Below are 21,410 nucleotides of genomic sequence, written 5' to 3'. Positions count from 1 at the left end.
GGTTTTTATTTTCGAGCTCCAAAATAACGAAAGAGCAGAGGTAGATTTTGATTTTTATACTTGCAGCTTTGTTGAGATTTAAAGAAGAAAAAATTACAGTAGTATTTCAATATTAATCATGTAAAAAATAATTAATTTTGTGATTTGAAACACATAAAGAATTGAAATGTTGTAATTCTAATCTCGTAAAAGCTTGAGGAGAGTTCTTATAAGGTGCTTGAATGGGGAAGGGCTAACAAGGAGATCAACAGATTTTAACTTTTCATTTATAAAATTAGCAAATCACCATTTCATTCATAAAAATGGTAAAACAAATTAAAAATAAAAAATAAACGAATTCATAAAAGTCTAAATTACCCCTAGCTATACAAATGAGATTGCAATTGACTTATTAAGAAATATTCATAATTACATTGTAGTTAAAACTAACATCTAGAGACTATCAGTTGGTTTCTTTCTTCATGAATAGGAATCACTTTGGAAAAAGAGACTCTACGACCTCAACTATTGATCGTAGCTGATTGAGCCGAGTCTTTCATCCTGCAAAGTAGACTTTTCGTTAATTGTCTTCCACGATTCTAATCATATTAGGATTTCACATCTTTGTCTTCCAAAATTCTAATCACATTAGGATTTCTGTAGTCATCCCGATACATTATTAACCGATAAATAATACATTTAGAAGTTGGAAAAATCTTAGATTGGATTAGATCAACAAGATGTTTAAAAGATGTGTTTGAAACAACAGAAGCTTCAATAAATCGGAAGTCTTGATAGTAATCTACTTTCATCTCACTTACCATTGAACAAGACTCTTAATCGTTTAAGAGGCATAAGAAGAAAACGTCAAGAGGGTGAAGAAAGCTAGGGCTACGTGTTGTATTCTAATATTTTATGTTTGAAACAAAATGATAATAAATATAATGTTCAAAAGTATTTTAAAACTGTGAATCTTAATTAAGTTTAATAGAAAATATAATAAAAATAATAAATTTCAGTTGGGATAATTAATATAATATGATAATTTAAATTTCAAACGAAGATTTTAAAATTAGTTGTTGTAGAAGATTTGAAAATTCAAAATAAGTATTAAATTTGATACATAAATTCATAACAACGGCTAAAATCACGAGATTTAACAATGATTATGTGAACCCTGAGCCCTCATTTCTCTACTTGAGTATGTTTCCTACTGAGACCAGTGTGGTGAGTAGGTTGATGGAAATTGATATGCAATTGTAGAGAAAAGGGTGAAAAGTTAGAAGAAAAGTTTGAATTTGAAAGCTTGACTCGTGGGTAAAGCTTGAAAAATTGGCTAAGTGTAACCCATGTGTTGGAAGCTAGAAAATTGGCTAGGTGTTGTTCTATGCGTTGACCTTGCTCATTTGAGAGGTTATTTGGGCGTTGAAGGAACCCAAAGTGTGGACAAGAGAAAACCATGCGACAGCCAATGTCTTGAGAGGTTAGCAAAGCATGCGGCAACCTCAAGTTTGCACGAGCATGGGCGCTGGACGATCGTGTAGCAAAGGAGTGGCGCTACACGATGAGGTAGACGATCGTATAGTAAGTGAGCAACGCTACACGATGAGGTAGGCGATCGTGTAAGTGGGCGCTGGACGATCGTGTAGCAATGCGGGGAGCTAAGCGATGTGGTATGCGTTCGTGTAGAAAAGTGCAGCGCTAGACGATACGGAGAGTCACGCTCAATGATAGCGCTATGTGATGGGCGGTAGCGCTATGCGATGGGCAATAGTGTTAGACGATGAGACGTTGGCACTGTACGATCGACCTCAACGCTAGACAATGATGCTGGGCGATGGCGCTACGCGATGGGCATATGCGCTAGATGATAGCCGTGCTTCGCTAGACGATGGGCGTCAACGCTACACGATGAACAAGAGCTGTGTGGTAGGCTGTATGCTATGCGATGGTGCTATGTGGCAGCATTACTAGATGATGAGCTAGGCAATGAGACAAGCCATAGTGGACGCATGGTGAAATGTCTTTGCGTTGCTAAGGCTGGCAGTACATAAAGCTCATGAGGTTAGTTGCGTTGGTCTTGAGCAAGAGATTAAGGACGTTGACAAGCAACAAGGACATACATGCGTTGGTCAGAAGGGATGCATTAGTAAGGGCCTAGGCAATGGTAAGCTATACCATGAGGTATTGAGTTGAAACTAGCTTGACCCAAAGGTTATTATGCATTGGTGATATGCTATGTGCAAGGACATCCGAGGGCATGTGGGCGCATAGGACAAGGCTAATAGTATGCCTTGGAAGAGTAATCCTAGTTGAGTGCATAGGCCAAAGGTAAAACCATGCGAGAGAAAAGGGCATGCACGACCAAGCATTTGAGGTTGGATGGACGCATAGGCCATGCGAGGGAGCGATCGACCAAGATGGCTTGCGACCATAAGGGTGTGGAATGCTCCAATGGTGATCATCCGGACATGTGGCTTGTTGGGAAGAAATCTTAGGCTTCAAGCAAGTGAGGTGGATGCACAAGAAGACATACAATTTGAGCGTTATGTGTTGGCTAAGGAAGAGGGAGACACCTTAGATTGCGATGGCATGAAGGTTGCGTTGATAGTGTGGGGAAAAGACACTTGAACATGCGGCCAAGTAGGAGGTGCCGGCCTTGGAGAGATTTTGGACGCCTATAAATAGGGCCAAGGACTTCTCTTCAGATCATAACCTAAATTTTCTTCAAAGGACATTAAAAAGAGTATATGAGGGCCGATTGTGAGGAAACTATGTGTTGATGAAAGAACGCATGCATTGTTAGCAAAACCATGCGTCGGTCATGAAGTTCCAACAGGAGGAGATGCTGTCAGACAATGAAGTCTGGAAGTAGAATCAACTTGGGACGAGGATATCTCCCGGCATACTCGTGCGTTTGGAGTGATTTCAAAGCCACCTAAAAGCTCCGAGAGTCTAATTTTCATGTAGAGCTGCCGGAGAAGAAGCTCCAAGGAATCGGACTGGAGAGTGAGGAAAAGACAAAAGAGTCAAGCTGTCGGGTAAACTTGGGCCAGTCTTGAGGATTTGATGATTCCAGCCAAACCATGAGGAGTTCTGAGCTAAGATTTTAAGGTAAGCTTCCTGAGATATTTTAGAACATATTTGTAGAAGGAAGTATCTCGAGATAAGGCTTAGAACTATGAGTAATCTGAGCTTTAAATTGAATTTAAATCTTAAGGTTCAAAAGGGAGCCCGAGGTAATCAAGGAACTTCTAGAGAGAAAGGTTCCTAAATGACCAAGGTGAGTGACTAAATAATTACAATGTTTTAAAGAAACCATATTTTAAAGAAAGATTATTCTCATGCTAGCTAGTTTTACAAAGTAATTTCCAAGTAAACCATGAGTTATGTTTTAAACGCATGCCATGTATGAAAGTTTATTGAAAAACTATTTATGTGTGTTTAAATACACCAAGCATGCATTAGTATCTTTAAAGACATGTTTCTATGCATTATGCTTTACATGCTTTAAAGAGAAAGTCATTTTGTGACTAGTTTTACTTGAACCTCGATACCGAAGGACATTTGAGAAGGTATCCAAGCAGCTCGATACTGAAGGACAAGTTTTGAGAAGGTATCTGAGCAAAAGTACTGAAGGTATGACGGTACTTAGTATGTCCACATGCACGTAGGTAGTTAAAGTTAGAGATTGAGCAAAAGGGTTCTCTCTTAACTAGCAGTTGACGTTGGGATTTAACCACAATAGGGTTATTCTCAAATAAGGAACAAGTTTAATGTTTTTTGACAAAAATAGCTTTATATGCTTTATGTTTGGAAAATGTTTATACTGCAGTACAAGGTTACTGGAGAAATTTATATTTCAGTTTAATCTCTTTATTGAGACTTTTCCATGAGAATCAATTTTCTTTCTTAAGTCACTGGGCTAGCAAGCTCACCTCATTTTCAAATGTTTTCCTTTCCCTCAGGTAGTAGTCAAATCCTCAGGAGATAGCTCTGCATCTGCTTGGCCACTAAAGGACAAAGATATTGTAGCCCGTCTGTTAGGTGGTTACTGTAAATATTGTACACATGTTACAGTTGTTCATATAGGGACTAAGATTTTGGGCACTGGGACTTGTGAAACTAGTAATGTAATCTCTCTAAATATAGTGTGTTTAAACTTAATGAATTTGGCCTAAGAGGCATCCGCTGTATATGAATTGCATGTTGGTATCAGAGTTATTTCCACTAGAGTTATTAGGTAGTAAGTGTCAACAAAAGGGTTGATAACTGCTGCAATCACATCCTTTCCTAAGCTCAGAGAGTAAGCTGGGACGGGGTGTGACAAATTATCCGCTTGAAATAATCAACTATATTTGAATTAATTATAGTCTCATTAATACAAATATCGAATTAATTAGACATTAAAAGAGACCATAAGGGCATTTAGAACGACTCACGCGATGTACATGTGTTGGCTATTTTCTTCAAACGATAGCGTAATGACTTACCTGATTATTCTATACTAGTTGGCTTTCAAGATACGTGGACCTAGGTTTGCCTTCACTTTGAGCCTTTTCTTTTTCGATAATATATAGTTCAAATGAGACTAACATGAAAAGGCAAAACATTGGAAGCTTTCCTAAATGTGACTTGCAAGTCAAGTCGTCTACTGCTTGAACCTTGGGACATAATTATTGGAAATTTTGCTACCAGGAGAAACTGCTCTCTCTTTTTAGAGGATAACGAAGCTCCGTCGTCTAAACAGAAATGGAGAAGCCAAAAACCAGTCGCTCACCGCTTCCATCACTTGCTTTTTCCTTCTCCTTCCTCGCCGTCTTTCTTCTCAATGCTCATGCTCAGAGTCTCCCACCAGCAAAATTCGACGGTTTCGTATACGGAAATCACTCACTGGACTTGGACACGATCCTCATCGAGGCGTTTTTCGATCCGGTTTGCCCTGATAGTAGAGACTCTTGGCCGCCTCTCAAAAAAGCTCTCGATCATTACGGCTCTCGCGTTCGTCTCGTCATTCACCTCCTCCCTCTACCGTGAGTACGCTCGATCGCTCTCTTATGTGTTTCTGCGTATGATTTTCGTTTATTTCTCTGTTTTATAGCTGATATTTTCTTTTTATTCGAGTTCAAAAATTGGAAAATGGATGATCGTCTCAACCGGAAGGGTTGATACTTAATTGGAAGTAATTGTAATGTCTTCAATTCGTCACTTTACTAAAATTTGGTTGTTCGTGTTGGATTTCTTTGAAGAGACAATAATTATGCTAAATTGTTCGTAGGAGTAGTTTGTTCAGGTTGCAATTGTAAGTAATTAAAGAAATTCGCCCTAAGGTAACTCTGATTGTGATTATGCATGTTAAAATTCAGTACGAATTTTGCGTATTCGAATGAGGATGGTTTTATCCTGTCTTGTGATTTGTGAATCGATCTATTGCCTAGAGGATGTCTCTAAGAGCGTTTAATGAGTTATTATGTTCAATATTATTTAAAACTTAATGTTTTCCATTGTCACGGATTCATGGGCGAGAATTTTCTGATAATTCATATTTTCTTGGATTGCAGTTATCATGACAATGCATATGCAGCATCTCGTGCTTTACATATTGTAGATTTGGTGAATCCCTCGGATACATTCAAATTGTTGGAAGCATTCTTCGGGCATCAGGTTATTGTTTTGTTCAATTTATTACACATATATTTTTTGAATGTAGGGAACCATTGATCTGGTGATGTATAAATGAAAATGAATGTGTTTTCTCGTATTGGACTTATCGAGAGAGGAGAAGACAGAGTTTGAACACAGGGGGATGAGATTTTATTCAATAATGTGTCCAAAAGGGGGAGTGGTATTCTGGGAGTACCAACTGCTGAATACGAGAATAACAACCAGATGAGCAACTTTAGCAACTACATTAATTTGTTATTCATCGCTTAACAATATAGCTGAAAAGTCATTAGTCATTTGATTGATGATTTTCCTTAACTCTACGAGACTAGGTTTTCAATCATCTCTGTCCAAGTTCTTTCTTTAGAGCTAATGTTTTCTGGAAATTATCAAGAAAATGGTACTTTCCTGCTGTATATATTTTTCCTGGGTTTCATTTTTGAAAATTTCAGTAGCATGTAGGTTTGTTTGGTAGAATGTTTTAGAGCTTGTGTGAATTGAAAACTGTTGGGACTTGTAATACAGGGTCATCCTTTTGTAGGAAGAATAATTTCCACTCTTTTGTAACAAAGGTGGTCCATGAAAACAAAATAAAGAAAAGTCACAAAAAATGGTTTGAAAACAGTAACCTTACCTGATGGTGTTTCGTTGATTTCTGTTTTCAAAAGCAGAAAATTGAAATAAAAACAACTCGTCAATCATGTTTTCAGTGAAATTGGACTTATTTTATTGCATCATTAGTAGTCAAAGGTTTCTGAATGTCAAATGTTGCATTGAACACATGAGCAAAATGACCAGAAAAACTTTTTATTTTATGCTGTCTCGCTCTCACTATCATAAAGACTAAAAATGATTACATTTCTAATAAACAGAAGCAGTTTTACAATGCTGAAACTCGTTATTTGTCAAGGGCTTCTGTTGTGGATAACATTGTGAAGTTTGGAGTTGAAGTACTAGGGAACTCCTACAAAAACACTCTAATAACTGGCTTCAATGACAGGGACACCGATCTTTTGACACGTGTTTCTTTCAAGGTATGATGGCCTCACACTTCAACTTTACGTTGTTATAAAGATATACAGACAAAGACAAGTAATGCAATGATATTGTGAGATTGTTAATTGATCTCCATGCATGATATCTGAACCTAATCTGCATTTTTACAAGTAATGAGAATTAGTTCTGCTCATTTCGCTCCACAGCTTTGTTTTCTTTGGTGCACGTGTCATTCATTTTGAACTCCCTTATATCTTGCAGTTTAGCACCTCAAGAGGAGTCTATGGAACACCTTTTTTCTTTATAAATGGATTCCTTGCTCCTGATAAAGGGTCTCCCATAAATTACACCGGATGGAGAAACTTGATCGACCCTTTGATCAAGAAAAATAAGAGATCGGGGTCTCAGCATCTATCACTATAAAGTATTTGGTCGACAAAAATCTCTTTAGTCTCCATGACGACACATCTTTATATGCTATACATATCTATATGGTTTGCAGATGGATATCCTCTAATCTTGGAAGGTATACGGACTTAGCTTTTATGTGAGAACCCATTCTCCCAGAAAAAGGTAAGCTAGTCTTGATTGGTTATGTGAAAAATGACTCTTGCTAGTGAAATATTCGCTGTGTGTGTTTTGTACTTCTTTTGTTGTTCTGTAATTGTCAAGTAATGTGAAAGATGGACATGCTTTCTTTAGAACTCAAAGATCCAGTTGTACAACCTATAGAATAGATCCTATTCAAGGAAGGTCGTTATTCTAAGGATGCTTTCATTGACCTTCTCTATTTGTTTGAAGAAATATAGCTCACCGGCTTAGTTATTTCACATGGGGCTTTCATGTTCACCCAGTTGCTCTTTCTTCTGTTTTTTCCCATCTCCACCCATGATGCAGACCTTCAGTATCTCAAGAAATCAAAATCAAGCTGACTTGAGCTTTCTTTCCAAACCGGGCTGACCGAACTGATCATCCAGTTGGTTTATTGGTTTTATCCTTTGATTAGGTGAGAGTGAGAGTGCGACGATATAAAGCCTTGAAGGAGAGTTCTCATTTGGTTAAGACCCACAGTCTTTGAGTAATACCTATCTAGAGGTTGCATGTTCGAATATTTGGGTGATTAACCGGTTTTGTCCTTTCATTTGGTGTGATTGAGAGTGAGATGAGAAGAGATATAGCCTTGAAACTGCAGGTTTGTTGGCCAAGGGATGCTGTTTTTGAGTTATATTCATCTAGAGGTTGCATGTTCAAAATTTCGGTTGAGCTTACTAAAGATAACATTAGATGTCTCCAAAAATCCAAATGGAGCTTGGGTGTAAGCATAGTGAGCTGATTGGGCTTCTTAAGCATGAAAAAGATGGTAGTTGGTCTATGAAAGACCAAAACCAACCAAGACATTGCCAAATCGATTGACTGACTTTGTCTTCGGTCAGTTTTGTTGGTCGTGATTTGTATATCTAGTCGGCGTAGTTAATCGTCGGCCCTTCTTTTTGACTTTATTTTTTTTACCCTTTGCTCAATTTTTATAAATTTTGGCCTTCTAAATTTTCAAAATATCGAATTAATTTTACTGAAGGTTTAGGTTGTGGTTGCTATTTAGTTTAGTCCCTCCTATTGGTATAGTCGATGGTTAGTCCAACATAAAATTAAAACCAACGAAGCATTGACGTGATTAGGATTTTCTAGCTTTTACCACATCATATCAACTTAGTTAAAAACCTGAAATTTAGCTAATGGATATGCAATATCATTATTGTTTTAATGTTGTAAAAGAGTGAAATTAGGTAGGAACATGTTCAAAAATTTAGAAATGTAATTAGGAACCTTGTAAATTTATGGTAAATTAAAATTAGTCTTTTTGGTGTTGGCATTGGAGGAGAATGGGAAAGGAGGAACGAGAAACAGGGGTTGTTTCTATTATAATTACTTTTAATAATAATTTTTTTATTTTGAAAAAACTACCACGTCAGCTTTCATAAAATATTTTTAATATATATCATTAACAGAAGGACCAAAATTGAGTATTTTTTAAAAAGTAACACTTGGTGCATCTTATGATACATCTATCTTTGTGCATTCCATTTTTATCACACACACTAAAAAATAAATTAAAATATTTCAGAAAAAAAAGAGTAAGAAGAATTTGTTATAGTAAATTATGGTTGAATATTTTGGTAAGATGCATAAAGATAAATGTAAAGATTAGTGTAGCTAATGTACCTAAGTATATTTCTTTTCAAAGTGTTGGGAACTTGATTGTTCAATTTCGAGACTTAGGATTAATTTGTCTCAAACTTTAATCCTCAATCCTTGATGTAATTTAGCAAAAATATGGATTACATATTAAGAAGTAAAGATCACGTAATGATAAAACTTTTTTTGATAGTAACAATTTAGTTCATGAATTTTGGTTTGTAACAATTTAATTTCTGGATTTTTAATTTTATAACGATTTGGTTTCTAAATTTTAGTATGTAACAATTTAATCCATTTACTTTCAAAATTGTAACAATTTAGTTTCTTACGTAAAAAATTTAATGAAAATTAGATGTCAATTTTGAATATTTTATGATGTTGATTTTATATATTTTGCAAAAATATTGAGTTTTTAATTAGTATAACAGTTCATTTATGAAATCTCATTATCTCATTAAATCTTATCATTAATTTCTATAAGATGGATTAAACTGTTACAAATTTTAAAGTACATAGATCAAATCGTTACTTCTATGAAAGTTTAGGGATTAAAAGTGATTTTTAATCTAAAAAAAAAATAATTAGAGAAAAAAAAATGATAAGCCTATATTCTAGAATATGCATGCTCACATATACCGTCTCCCATTCATCTTCTTTATATTATGGTTTCCTCATTTTGCTCTACTCTATCTCCCTCTTTCGTTGAAGTATAAACAAATATTTTCTTGCATTTCTACTTAGAACCATTCAATGACTAACTTTTTGGGTTGGCATTCAATTTTCTAAAAGAAGTGGTTTATAAACTAATCTATGATTTGATTGGTTGACCTAACTTGTATTGGGTCAAGCTTGCCTAATGTTTAGCCTACCACTTTACCACTTGGGTGTGAGAAAAATGTGGACCTTAGAAAACATTAATAGGCACAGGGAAGCAAATCATGAGTTATAGTCACATGGTCAAAACCATCGGTTTCATGATGAAAGTTTCTATGTCACGCAGAGTGGTAACACCGTCTAAGGCATAGTGTTAGCTCTTGATCACTCTATTTTAAATAAGTATAAATGAATTACCGTTGTCATGTAAAATGTTACAACTCATCACAACATTAAGTAGTTATGATAAGTAATATATGTTACAACTCATCACAACATTAAGTAGTTATGATAAGAGATATATGTTGTATCATGGTACTCAAATCAACAAGTTTACCAATTCATTCTAAGATATTTTCATAAAACATATATTTATTAATTGATTCGTAGGAACTTGACTGATGTTATGTTTTAGAGGACATTCGAAAGAATATATCATTTACAATTGAGTAAAGGTTTATGGATCCAGTGAAGTGATGTTTTTGTGTATGTGTTGCATAAATGGCAAGGCATGAAGTATGTCTTGAATAGAGAAGATCTTAAACATCTCACTTCTATTCACTTAACATACCTTGACCTATAGTGAAGATAAGACAAAGTTATTTGTAGGTATTGGACTAAGAGAAATGACAAGTCCTTAGAGTAAGAACGAAGATTTATGGGAGATTAAGTGAAATTGAATATACGTAGTTTTAATATTCAACCATGTTTTTGACATTCACTTGCACAAATCATCTTCGTTTTTTCTTCTTTCATTGAAGGCTCAAAAGCTTAGTAAGCTTAGTAAAGTTAAATATAAAAATGTGATTGAAGAAGAGAACAAAGACATGGCACACGTCTAGAACCAGAAGGCGGTGAATACTTTAGGAAACATGTGTGAGTTCTGACACCCACAACTTTTTGAACTTCACTGTCATTTCCAATTGCAGGGTTTTTCTTGATATTACCAATGCTCTTATCCAAACAAAACCAATATTGGCACACATGTAAATGTTTGTGACCAAGGAAGCATCCTCATCTTGTTTTAGGTTTTTGTTTTTTACTCTTAGATTCACTTTCCTTTCTGTCCTGTTTCTACTTTATGACTCTCTCACCCTTGCCTTCTTCTATCATTTTCTTTTTAGTTTACCAATATGTATGATGGAGTTTCGTAATTTACACCTCTTAATCGAGACGACACGTTTTATGCTAGTTCAACGTACGACTACTTTTTTTTCTTCATTTTTCTCTCCAGAATATAATGAACAAATATAGTTTAGAAAGGAACACCCTCATGACTTAATTTAGGTCATGATTGATAACTATTTCGTTTTTAGTTTTTGGTTAATGAAAATTAAGCTTATTTATTCTTAAATTTTTATAATAATTTGCATTTTTCTTAAGTATAATAGTTAAACTCTTAAGCTTTTAAAAACAGAAAATAAGGTTTTAAAAACTATTTTTTTTTTTAGTTTTCAAAATTTGGTTTGATTTTTCGAAAGCATTGATAAAATTTAACGACAAAGCAAGAAATTTAGAGGTGAAAAAAGTATTTATAGGTTTAATTTTAAAAAACTAAAAAAATAAAAAGTAAAATGATTACTAAACGAAACTTTATTTATTGATATGGAGATGTTAGAAATATAAATATATAACCTTTATTGATTAATAATGAGGAAGTACTTGAATATATAAATAAAATTAAGGTCTCTATTTGTACGAAGCCTTTTAAAGGTAGAATCTAAAAGTAAAGCAAAAAAGACAACATAAGCTTGAAATGAAAATTATCATATGGCTATAGAGTAAAATCTTTTACGATAAGTCAGAATGAACTTAGTTTAGTAGTAATTGGCATGACCTTTCTCTCAAAAGGTCAAAGGTCAATCCCTCACATTTGCAATTAAAATTATCAACCTCTTAAAAGAAAAAATCTTATTCAACTATTCAGGTGTGTTGAAGATATTAGTATAGTCTAACATCAATTAGAAGTAAGAAAAATCCTTAATACAAAAATGTAATTTGGAATGTATTCCACTAATTATTCTTTAATAGAAAACATAATTATGTAAAGAAATATGTCTAAACTAATTGAGTTATGCTTAAGTTAACTAAGAGATGATTTTTAAAGTATAATAGAAAGGTTTTTTTATTTTTTTATTTTTTGGATCAAGTTAGATCTAATTGTCCTATCATGTACTTATTAGATCAAATTAAATTTAATTTTTCCAACATGTACGATCCATAAAGTCAGACGACTAGTTATTCCAATTCACACTCCGTATAATTATTTTTTATAGTATAAATAAAAGAGAACTAAGTCAAAGTCTGAAATTAATGGCTAATTTTATTTTAGATGATTTTAAGGAAGAAGCCATGTGCACCGAAGTGACTTAAAACCACAATATTTCTCTTAATAAATTGTTATTACAAGCAATGGATCTAATTAATTAGCAAACCATGTTAACTACCATAGACTTTTTCACCAAAAATGCAATTAAAAAATAAGCCTTATTATATGGAGATCCCATTTTCAACATTTGTAAATTAAGTTCATTAATTTCAAGTTTTTATTATTACTATTTATTTAATATAAATAATTTTTTTAATGATAATTAAAAAGTGCCAAAAACCCATCTGATATTCATTTGCCATGTGCATGATACTGTTTCAATCATTTTCCCCCTTTTATTTATTATTCCCATCTTGAATTTCTTACTTAAATTACACACAAACCTTTTATTATTATTATTATTATTATTATTATGATTTATATAATTTGCTTTGAATTGTATTTCGGTCGTTGAATTTTCATAATTAGTTCTATTTGATAGTTGTATCCTTAAAATATTGTATATTGATTTTTTTTTTTAAATCTTAAGTTTATTGGTTCAGTCGCCATTTGATGGTGGTCTCAATAAGATTTTAAAATTAGAACAAATAAATTATGATTTTTTTTTTTAAAAGATATCATAATTAAAGTGTGGGGTGAGGGAGTTAATAGTACAAATACTATGAAAAAGTAAATTTGGCTAGATATACGTTTAGGTTTCTAATGCATACAACATTTTTTTTTCTTTTTCATTTTAATTCTATTTATTTAAAATTTTTTAAATTTAACATTTTATTTATATCATTTTCCTTATTACATTTTACTTAGATGATGTGATAATCAAGCTGGTAGAAACATAAGGATCAATTAAGCCATATAAGAGAAGAAAAAAAGGGGGTCAAATTCTAAGGAATTTGGAGGAATAAAATTTAGGTGGTCTAATACCTAACTTATATTTAGGTTTAATTCTATTTTAGTCCCTGAACTTTGAATCTTATTTTTTAGTCCCTAAAATTTTAAAAACGTCTATTCTAGTCCTTACTACTACAAAAACCACATTACTTGACGCTTTAAACTTTTGAGTACTTGACGTTTTTTTTTTCAAAACCACACCAAAACGCATGTCCTCTCACGTCAGTCGGAAAACACCGCATCTCTGCTCATGCCATTTGTCGTCGTGTCGACACGTCATCTTCTTCCAATCCATGGAGATTTTCAGAAACACTTATTAGAGAAAAGAAAGTCTCTTCTCTATGAAATTCTGAATTTCCAATTTTTTAGACTTTCATCAAAATTTCTCCGATAAACTCTCCGCGCTCTTTCTAATTTTAATCTCAACATTTTACATGTGTGCAATGTTCTAGAAGAAGAAGAAATAAAGCCCGCTGTAGGGACTCCCACGCACGAGTAGAAACCCACACGAGCATCATAGGAGTTCTCTTCTCGGAGTTCTCTATAAATTCCTTGAAGTTTTCCATGGGCAAACATGAGACAAATTTTTTAATGTGCTTTAGTCTATCTGATTTAAAGCCCACCGTCAATTCACTTATAAGTATAGACCGACTCGATCGATCTATTCGGATTTCGAAGTTTCAATAACCATTAAGTAAATTATGATCTCTGAAAATTTTCGATGAGAAAGCCAAAATATCGACTCATACAAGACGATTTTGGAAGTAGCAATTAGTGACATGATAAGAAAGGGCAAGCATAAGATTGAATGAAAAAAAAGCCAAAGTAGAAAAAATATAGGAGGGAAAAGCTGTAGCACTTGAACCAGATATTGACTTTTATATGATTTTGATCTTACAAAATATGACTAATCCTCTGGCTCTGTATCAGTAATAGCTCTGAGAAATATGGATTAGATAGCTTCAATTATAATTGTTTTGTACTAATTCATAGATTTTGATCAATTTAGTTGTTACTTATCATCATATTATGTTCAATTGATGGATCATTCATTTTGAAATTGAAACAAATAATGATATATGATTTGAAATTTTGTATTTCTTCTCTATATAGTTTATGGTTCCTATCTAATGGAATATTGAAAAGGTAACTGTATTTAAGGGGAGAGATTTTTGCAAGAAGATTCAAATACTATTAATTTACAACTTTTGGCTTAGGTCAATTTTAAAAATTTATAGTTTCCATGAAGATTCATTATTTAGGTCAATCCATTTGCATTCAACCTTTTATCAAAATTTTCATCGATAATTTTCTATACAAGCACACTGAGTGTATGTTTCTTTTAATTCCAAACCCTGAACTTTTAAAAAGTATTTACTTCGATCTCTACTATTAAGATTCTGTTAGCTCTCAAACAAAATGATGAGATGACATGTATTTTTAGATGATTAGGTTATGAAATAAGTTAGCCACGTAAAAATTATAAGGTTTTTAATTTTGAATTAGGTGGTTGATTTTCTATAGGAGAACTCCAAAGTTATTTTGTGTTCAAGATTTTGGCCATTCAGTATTTTGGTGCATTGGTTGTTTTCATTTTACTTCACTTTCATTTTGCTCAACACAATTTCATCAAAGAGTTAACAAAATCTTAATGGTAAAGACTAAAATAAACACTTTTCAAAAGCCCATGAACTAAAATAGTCGTTTTTGAAACTTTGGAGACCAAAATAGGATTTAAACCTTATATTCACGTCAACTCATTGAATGTGTAAATATACGTAAGTGTCTATGTGTGTGTATATATATATATTGATAATACATACGAACAAAACAAACAAAATTAAAGTGAGTTAGAATCAACTAGTAAAAAAAATGCATCTAGGGAGAGTATTTTTTTCTTTTCCAACCAAATTCCTAATAATCGGGGAAACAACGTATGCCCTTGAGAAATCTATAACAACAAAGATCAAGAATCACATTGGAATTAAAAGCAATTCTTGGTATGTTTGAGTATACAATTGAAATTACTATTTGCAATATATAGAATGTTTTGATTATTTTTATGTTTAGTTTTATACATCTTTTAGGCTTTAACTTTGAATTATTTGAGACCAAAATATAATTTAAAAGACAATTATATTGAAGCATAGCCTATGAATGAAACAAGACATCAAATGATCTGTATACTTTGGCATATGTTCCTCCTTTGGATCTTGGATTATCTTATAATCATATGCTAAACTTCATTAATTAACTTAATTTTCTACCATTTCTTTTTTAATTCATCACTAACTTCCCATTATTTATTTATTTTTTCCTTTGAATTTTATATTGTTCATATACTCTCACAAATTTCTGACAAACTTCTGGTCGGTGGGTATCATAATCAAATATATATATATATATAAAACATATTCATCTCATCAATATTCAATAGTATGATAATTTTAATTGTCACATTATATTCTATGATCAATCCATGTAAATTAATATACTTATTATATGTGTACCAGAGTTTCATTTTAATTATAATGAAGATATATCATTTACTCAGTAATTTAAGTTTACGGAAACATTTTTTTAGTCTCTAAATTTTGGGTTTAGTTTCTATTTGATTCTTAAATTTTAAAATATTACATTTTCACCATTGATTTTTGAATTTAATTTCTATTTGGTTGTTAAGTTTCAAAATATTACATTTTTACACTTGAGTTTTGTTTTAATTTGGTCGGCTTCAAGATTTACAATTTTTTTAACGTTAAATTTTCACTAAATAATCACCTTTGTCTATAAATTAATTTATAATAATTAAATAAATTATATCAAATCAATTTTCACTAATTTTCTATCATTTTTAAAATCAATTGAAAAATTTTACATTGTAATTATTTTAAGTTAAGTAACTGAAAATTAATGTCAAATACCAAAGTGAGCATAAAAATGTAAAATATTGAATCCTGAGAATTGAGTAAAAACTAAACTTAATACTTAAAGGTAAAAATGTAATATTATGAAATCTAACCGTCACTCAGAAGTTAAAGGTAAAAATATAATATTTTAAAATGTAGACCCCAAATAAAAATTAAATTTAAAATATACGTATGACAAGTGTATTTTTCTTAAATTTAATTTTAAAGTGAGTAAAAATATTCAAATCAAGTCTCTACAGATCAATACCTTAATTAAAATTAAATAAACAAATGATGACATGTTAAATATTTAACAATCTTAATTTTCTCCAAACTAGCATTCATCTGAGGTTAATAATTATTCACCTTAACAGTATTCATTATGAAAATTGAAGAGATGTTTACAATAACACAAATTTAACCCCTTTTCTAACAATATGAGGAGGGAGGAAAGAATCTGAACCTCTAACTTTGAAATATCAGTTGAATTATATAATTATTTTAGTATAAAATCCAATTTGGTCTTATAGAAATTATTTAATCAAGTTTAGTAAAAAATAGCTTACTAATTGATCGATGAATGACAAATCAAACCACTAATTTATTTAATTGATTTTAATTGTATCAACTTGATTGATAAATACTTTAAAATTATTTACTCTTTTCATTTGTTCCTTTTTAGTGCTACTCCAACTATATATTTATATATTTTGAAGCAAGACAACTATTTTTTAATTAGCTAGATATAACAATTACCTTTTGAATAAACTTAAACATCTACTAGCTAGAATTGGAATAATTTGACATAAAATCATTAAAAATCGATAAACTTTTCTAATGAATATCACATCCAACCATTTAAAATAATTAGTGGCATATGAATTGGTATATATGTCAAAATTTGGCATGTGAATATGATATATATGGTTGAATGATTGGCCTGTTATCATGTTCATTTATCAATATTCATGTGGGATTGTCCATTAAATAATTTTTTTTTGTATATATATATGAAGAAATTTTTTTTACAAATTTCAATATTCGGAACAAAATAATTAAAATATTTGGCATTTTTTAAATAAATTCTTCATAAAGAAACAACCAAAAAAATGATTAAAAAAATGAAAATGAAAATAAATGTGAGGTGGAGTTTGATTTATTCACGGCTCTTCTGCTGGTGAGGCCATGTGAGTTCGGATGTCAAGAGCTAACACAACGTGGGAATGATTGAATTAGGCTTACAAAAATTTCCCAATACCCAAAAAAAATAAATAATAATAATAATCTTTTTATAATAATAACTAAAATAAAATAAACGTCAAATTTTGTCCTCCAACTTATTTTGGTCTTTAGACTTTAAAAAAAATAACTCAAGAATAATTATTTGGCTCAATATTTTTTTAAAAAAGAAAATATACTGGTTAAATAAGTGTTACATTACATTAAAATTACATACGTAATTATTTGTTTTGGACTTGTCTTGAATTCAAATCTTGGGTTGATATTGTTGTCTTATTTTTTATTTTGTTTTTAGTGTTGTAATTACAATATAAATATTTATATATTGTTTTAATTTTCAATATACTTTAAATTGAATTTTAACTTTCTTACACGGCCTCTGTGTGTGGATATAGTAAATTATATAAGAAAAATGGTCATTTCTAAATATAAAAAAATGAACCAAAATATTTACAAAATATAGCAAAAATTTAAAACTATCAATGATAAGTGCTGATAAACACGAATAGACTTTTATCAGTGTCTATCAGTGATATTTATAGACACTGATAGAAGTTTATTGATAATTTTAAAATTTTATTATATCTTGAAAAATTTTCAATAGTTTTACCATCTGAATTAATTTTCTTAAGAAAAAAAAACATAAAAAACTTGATTTTATTTTAGAAAGCCATTTCATAAATATTACAAGTTTCAATCACTGCATATGAATTTATGCGTATAATCTTACAACAATTTATTAAATTTTTATAAATAAATAAATATAATCTGAATATTATTCATGTTACATTACAAATTTAGTCATTAAATAACTTTTCTTAACGTGTTGGAAATTTGAATTTGATTTTTTAATTATTCCCAAAGTTTAAAATTAGTTTTTAGAAAGTAAGTATAAGTTAATATAATAGATTAAAATTACAGTGGTTTTGAAGGAAAACACATGATTAAAAAAAAGAAAAGAAGTGATAATATAAATAATAATAGTTGGAGTTGCAGAGGTCACATGTGAGTGGGGATATTGGGTTGTTATTTAAGAGAGGCATTTGGTTGAGAATTCGTAAACCATCATTGTTGTTGTAGCAGTGTGATTAGTCAAATTGGCATTAATGGAGAAACTTCTCTCGGCATTTGCTTTCTCTGTTGCTCTTCTCTTCAACTTCTTCTTTACTTCTGTCAATGCATTTACTGCATCCGGATGGTATCCTGCCCACGCTACCTTCTACGGTGATAGCGATGCTTCAGGAACAATGGGTAACTAACACCATTCTTCCTCCTCCTCCTTCTTCTTCTTCCTTTCTTTCCATAAATCAAAACAACAATGTGTTAGTTATTATAGTCTTAAGTTATTATAATTAAGCTATGATAATGTATATTTCAGGTGTAGATTATTTTAACTTAGGTTAAAGATGTAAACTATTTTAGTTTGAGAATAAAATAATAAATATTGTAGTAAATAATAAAAAAAATTATAGTAAATAATAAATACGGTAACAAATAGAAGTTTTGAAATAAGGTTGACGGTACTAATGGAAGGTTTTGAAATAATTTTTACTGTAGCAAAAAGTGGTTATTATATTTTGATGATAATCCTTGTCCTAAACATCTCGAAAATGTTTGGAGTAATTAAGTTTTTTTTTTTCAAGGAAGTGCTATTGGGTTGACATGTGTCGACCTTTTATTTAAAAAAATTAAAAATATATATATATATATTTTTGTGATTAGAAAGAGGGGAACATGAGATAGGTTACACCTAAGTATTGCTTTTTCAATAATTACAATAAACTAATGAAGTTACTAAGCACTAGCAAATAATCTACTTATTTTATATGACGATTGAGAAAATATAGCTATTTGATATATTTATTTTCATACGTCTCTTTCTATTACATTTAGACTTCATTTGGTAATCATTTTATTATTTTTTGTTTTTATTTTTGAACATTAAAACTACGGATATTACTTTCACTTTATTGCCTACTTTTCAGTTTAAAAAATCAAACTAAAATTTAAAAACTAAAATAAATAGCTTTCAAATTTTTTTTTTTGAATTTGATTTAGAATTCAACCATTCAACATAAGAAAAAGATCGGAAACTAGCAATAAAACATCCTTCTCTAAAATTCAATTTGTCATCTTTTAAGGCGATAGAGAAGTATATTATTCTTTCCAAAAATTCAAATTGATATTGTGAAATTACAAAAGTACCCTTGGGGATAAACACATTTATTTATGTTTTTATATATTAAATGAATTCTAATAAATTGTGAATGGCGGTAATTGTGTAGGTGGAGCTTGTGGATATGGGAATTTGTACCAGACGGGTTACGGGACAAGGACGGCGGCGCTGAGCACAGCGTTGTTCAACGACGGCGCATCGTGCGGTCAGTGTTTCAAGATCATATGCGATTACAAGACGGATCCACGATGGTGCATTAAAGGAGCGTCGGTGACGGTGACGGCCACCAATTTCTGCCCACCAAACTACGCTCTACCAAACAACAATGGCGGATGGTGTAACCCTCCGCTTAAGCATTTCGATATGGCTCAGCCTGCTTGGCAGAAGATCGGTATTTACAGAGGCGGAATCATCCCCGTCCTCTACCAAAGGTAAGTTCTATCCTCCAAATGTTTTTAACTTGGGAGCGATTCAGTCTTTTCACTTTAGAATATGTTTCAAATGCCTTCACATTAAACTTTTGAATGATAGGGTTGCTTGCATAAAGAAAGGAGGAGTGAGATTCACAGTGAATGGAAGAGATTATTTTGAACTAGTTTTGATAAGCAATGTGGGAGGTGCAGGAGACATAAAATCAGTGTCGATTAAAGGCTCAAAATCCAACAATTGGACCCCAATGTCAAGGAATTGGGGGGCCAATTGGCAGTCAAATTCGTATCTGAATGGCCAATCTTTGTCCTTCAAGGTAACCACAAGTGATGGCCAAACCCAAGTATTCAACAACGTTGTGCCTTCATCTTGGAGATTTGGGCAGACCTTTGCTAGCAAGGTTCAATTCGGCTAAGAAAGACCCCGCCACGGGCTTAGGGGTGATCGGATTGGCACTGGCAGAGGCGTGCCCAAGTGGTTTTTTTTTAATCTACGGAAGCAGCCCGCCACTTTATTTCAGCTATCTGGTTACCATCTCACCGACAGGATCCACGACTTTCTTAACTCATCGGAGTTTAATATTGAATTTGTGCCAACAAACTAATAAGAAGCTCAACGAAATTACTTCTGCCTTCAAAACTTCGGAATGTTTAATTACTCATATAAACTTTTTCTTTTTCTTACCTTTAAAGTCATTTTGTAATCTTCGTTTCTAAAAGGTTATTATATAATATATATATATATCTCAACACCTTTGTTTTTTTTTGTTAAAGTGTTTCATATGTATGCTTGCCTATCTCTACACAAGTAAATGTTTTATAGATTTTTTTTGTTGGGGTAAAATTACACTTTTGGTTATTGAAGTTTGAATTTTTTGTTAAATTAATATAAGTTTCATAATTGAACAATCAAAATCGTACGTGTTTGATTTTGATCCCTTAATTAAATAAAACGTATAACAGAAATGACTTGCCATTTAATAATAATAATAATATATATTTTTTTTAAAAAAATCTCTCCATCCTCAGGTCCTCACTACTTTTCTCTTCCCCTCCCCGTTCTCACCTTTCCTTTGCCAGTCGTCGTTCCACCGTCACCATTTCCTCCTCCTCCTCTTTTTGTCATGTGACTCCACTAGACTCAAAATTAATAGGATTCGAGCTCATTAAAAGGAACAAGTTTAAGTGCATGTTTGGGAGTGATTTTGAAATTGTTAAAATCACTTCTATCATAATTAAAATCATCCTAAATCACGCCTTTGACCACTCAAACTTAATTTGATATTTAATTTTACATTTTTATATGCAAATTTCATATCATCAAGATTGATTTTGAAAGATTAAAAATAATGACGAAAGTGATTTTAACTATTTGAAAATTATTCTCAACATACCCTAAATAATTTGAAACTACTAAAAATGACTGGGTCAGCCCAAGCAAGCACACATCCAAATAATAATAATAAAAATAAAAATAGGAACTAAAAAGGAAGATATAAAAAAAATTATGATGTAAAAAAAGATGTAAAATTTATGGAAACTAACTAAAGACAAAAATTTGTTGGTTATAATCGCATGGGTGAGAAAGGAAAAAACTTTAACTATATCTCAACATACATTTATGTTTATGTATTTCATCAAATTGACCACTTAAAATTTACGAATTTTTTTTTTTTTTTACTTTTTTTAAAATTTTAATTCATATGTTATATATGTGTGATCGGATTAAA

General features: G+C 31.6%; 2 protein-coding genes across 2 annotated transcripts; both read left to right on the top strand.

Moving 5' to 3' along the window:
• Nucleotides 1-4,514: 4,514 nt before the first annotated feature.
• Nucleotides 4,515-7,405, top strand: LOC120076418 (uncharacterized). The gene is made up of 4 exons (XM_039030239.2): nt 4,515-5,012; nt 5,541-5,643; nt 6,516-6,677; nt 6,901-7,405. The coding sequence occupies exons 1-4, from the start codon at nt 4,732-4,734 to the stop codon at nt 7,060-7,062; spliced, it is 708 nt and encodes a 235-aa protein (XP_038886167.1). The 5' UTR covers nt 4,515-4,731; the 3' UTR covers nt 7,063-7,405.
• A 10,707-nt stretch (nt 7,406-18,112) lies between these two features.
• On the top strand, nt 18,113-20,453 carry LOC120076295 (expansin-A11-like). Its single transcript, XM_039030062.2, has 3 exons — nt 18,113-18,327; nt 19,362-19,683; nt 19,784-20,453. The coding sequence occupies exons 1-3, from the start codon at nt 18,183-18,185 to the stop codon at nt 20,094-20,096; spliced, it is 780 nt and encodes a 259-aa protein (XP_038885990.1). The 5' UTR covers nt 18,113-18,182; the 3' UTR covers nt 20,097-20,453.
• Nucleotides 20,454-21,410: the final 957 nt, after the last annotated feature.

This window comes from Benincasa hispida, chromosome 4 (genome assembly GCF_027475165.1).
Source record: "Benincasa hispida cultivar pf3 chromosome 4, pf3_genome.v1.1, whole genome shotgun sequence".
NCBI classification, from domain to species: domain Eukaryota; kingdom Viridiplantae; phylum Streptophyta; class Magnoliopsida; order Cucurbitales; family Cucurbitaceae; genus Benincasa; species Benincasa hispida.
Note: the sequence above shows the minus strand (reverse complement) of the source record. Positions and strands in the feature narration are given on the sequence as shown.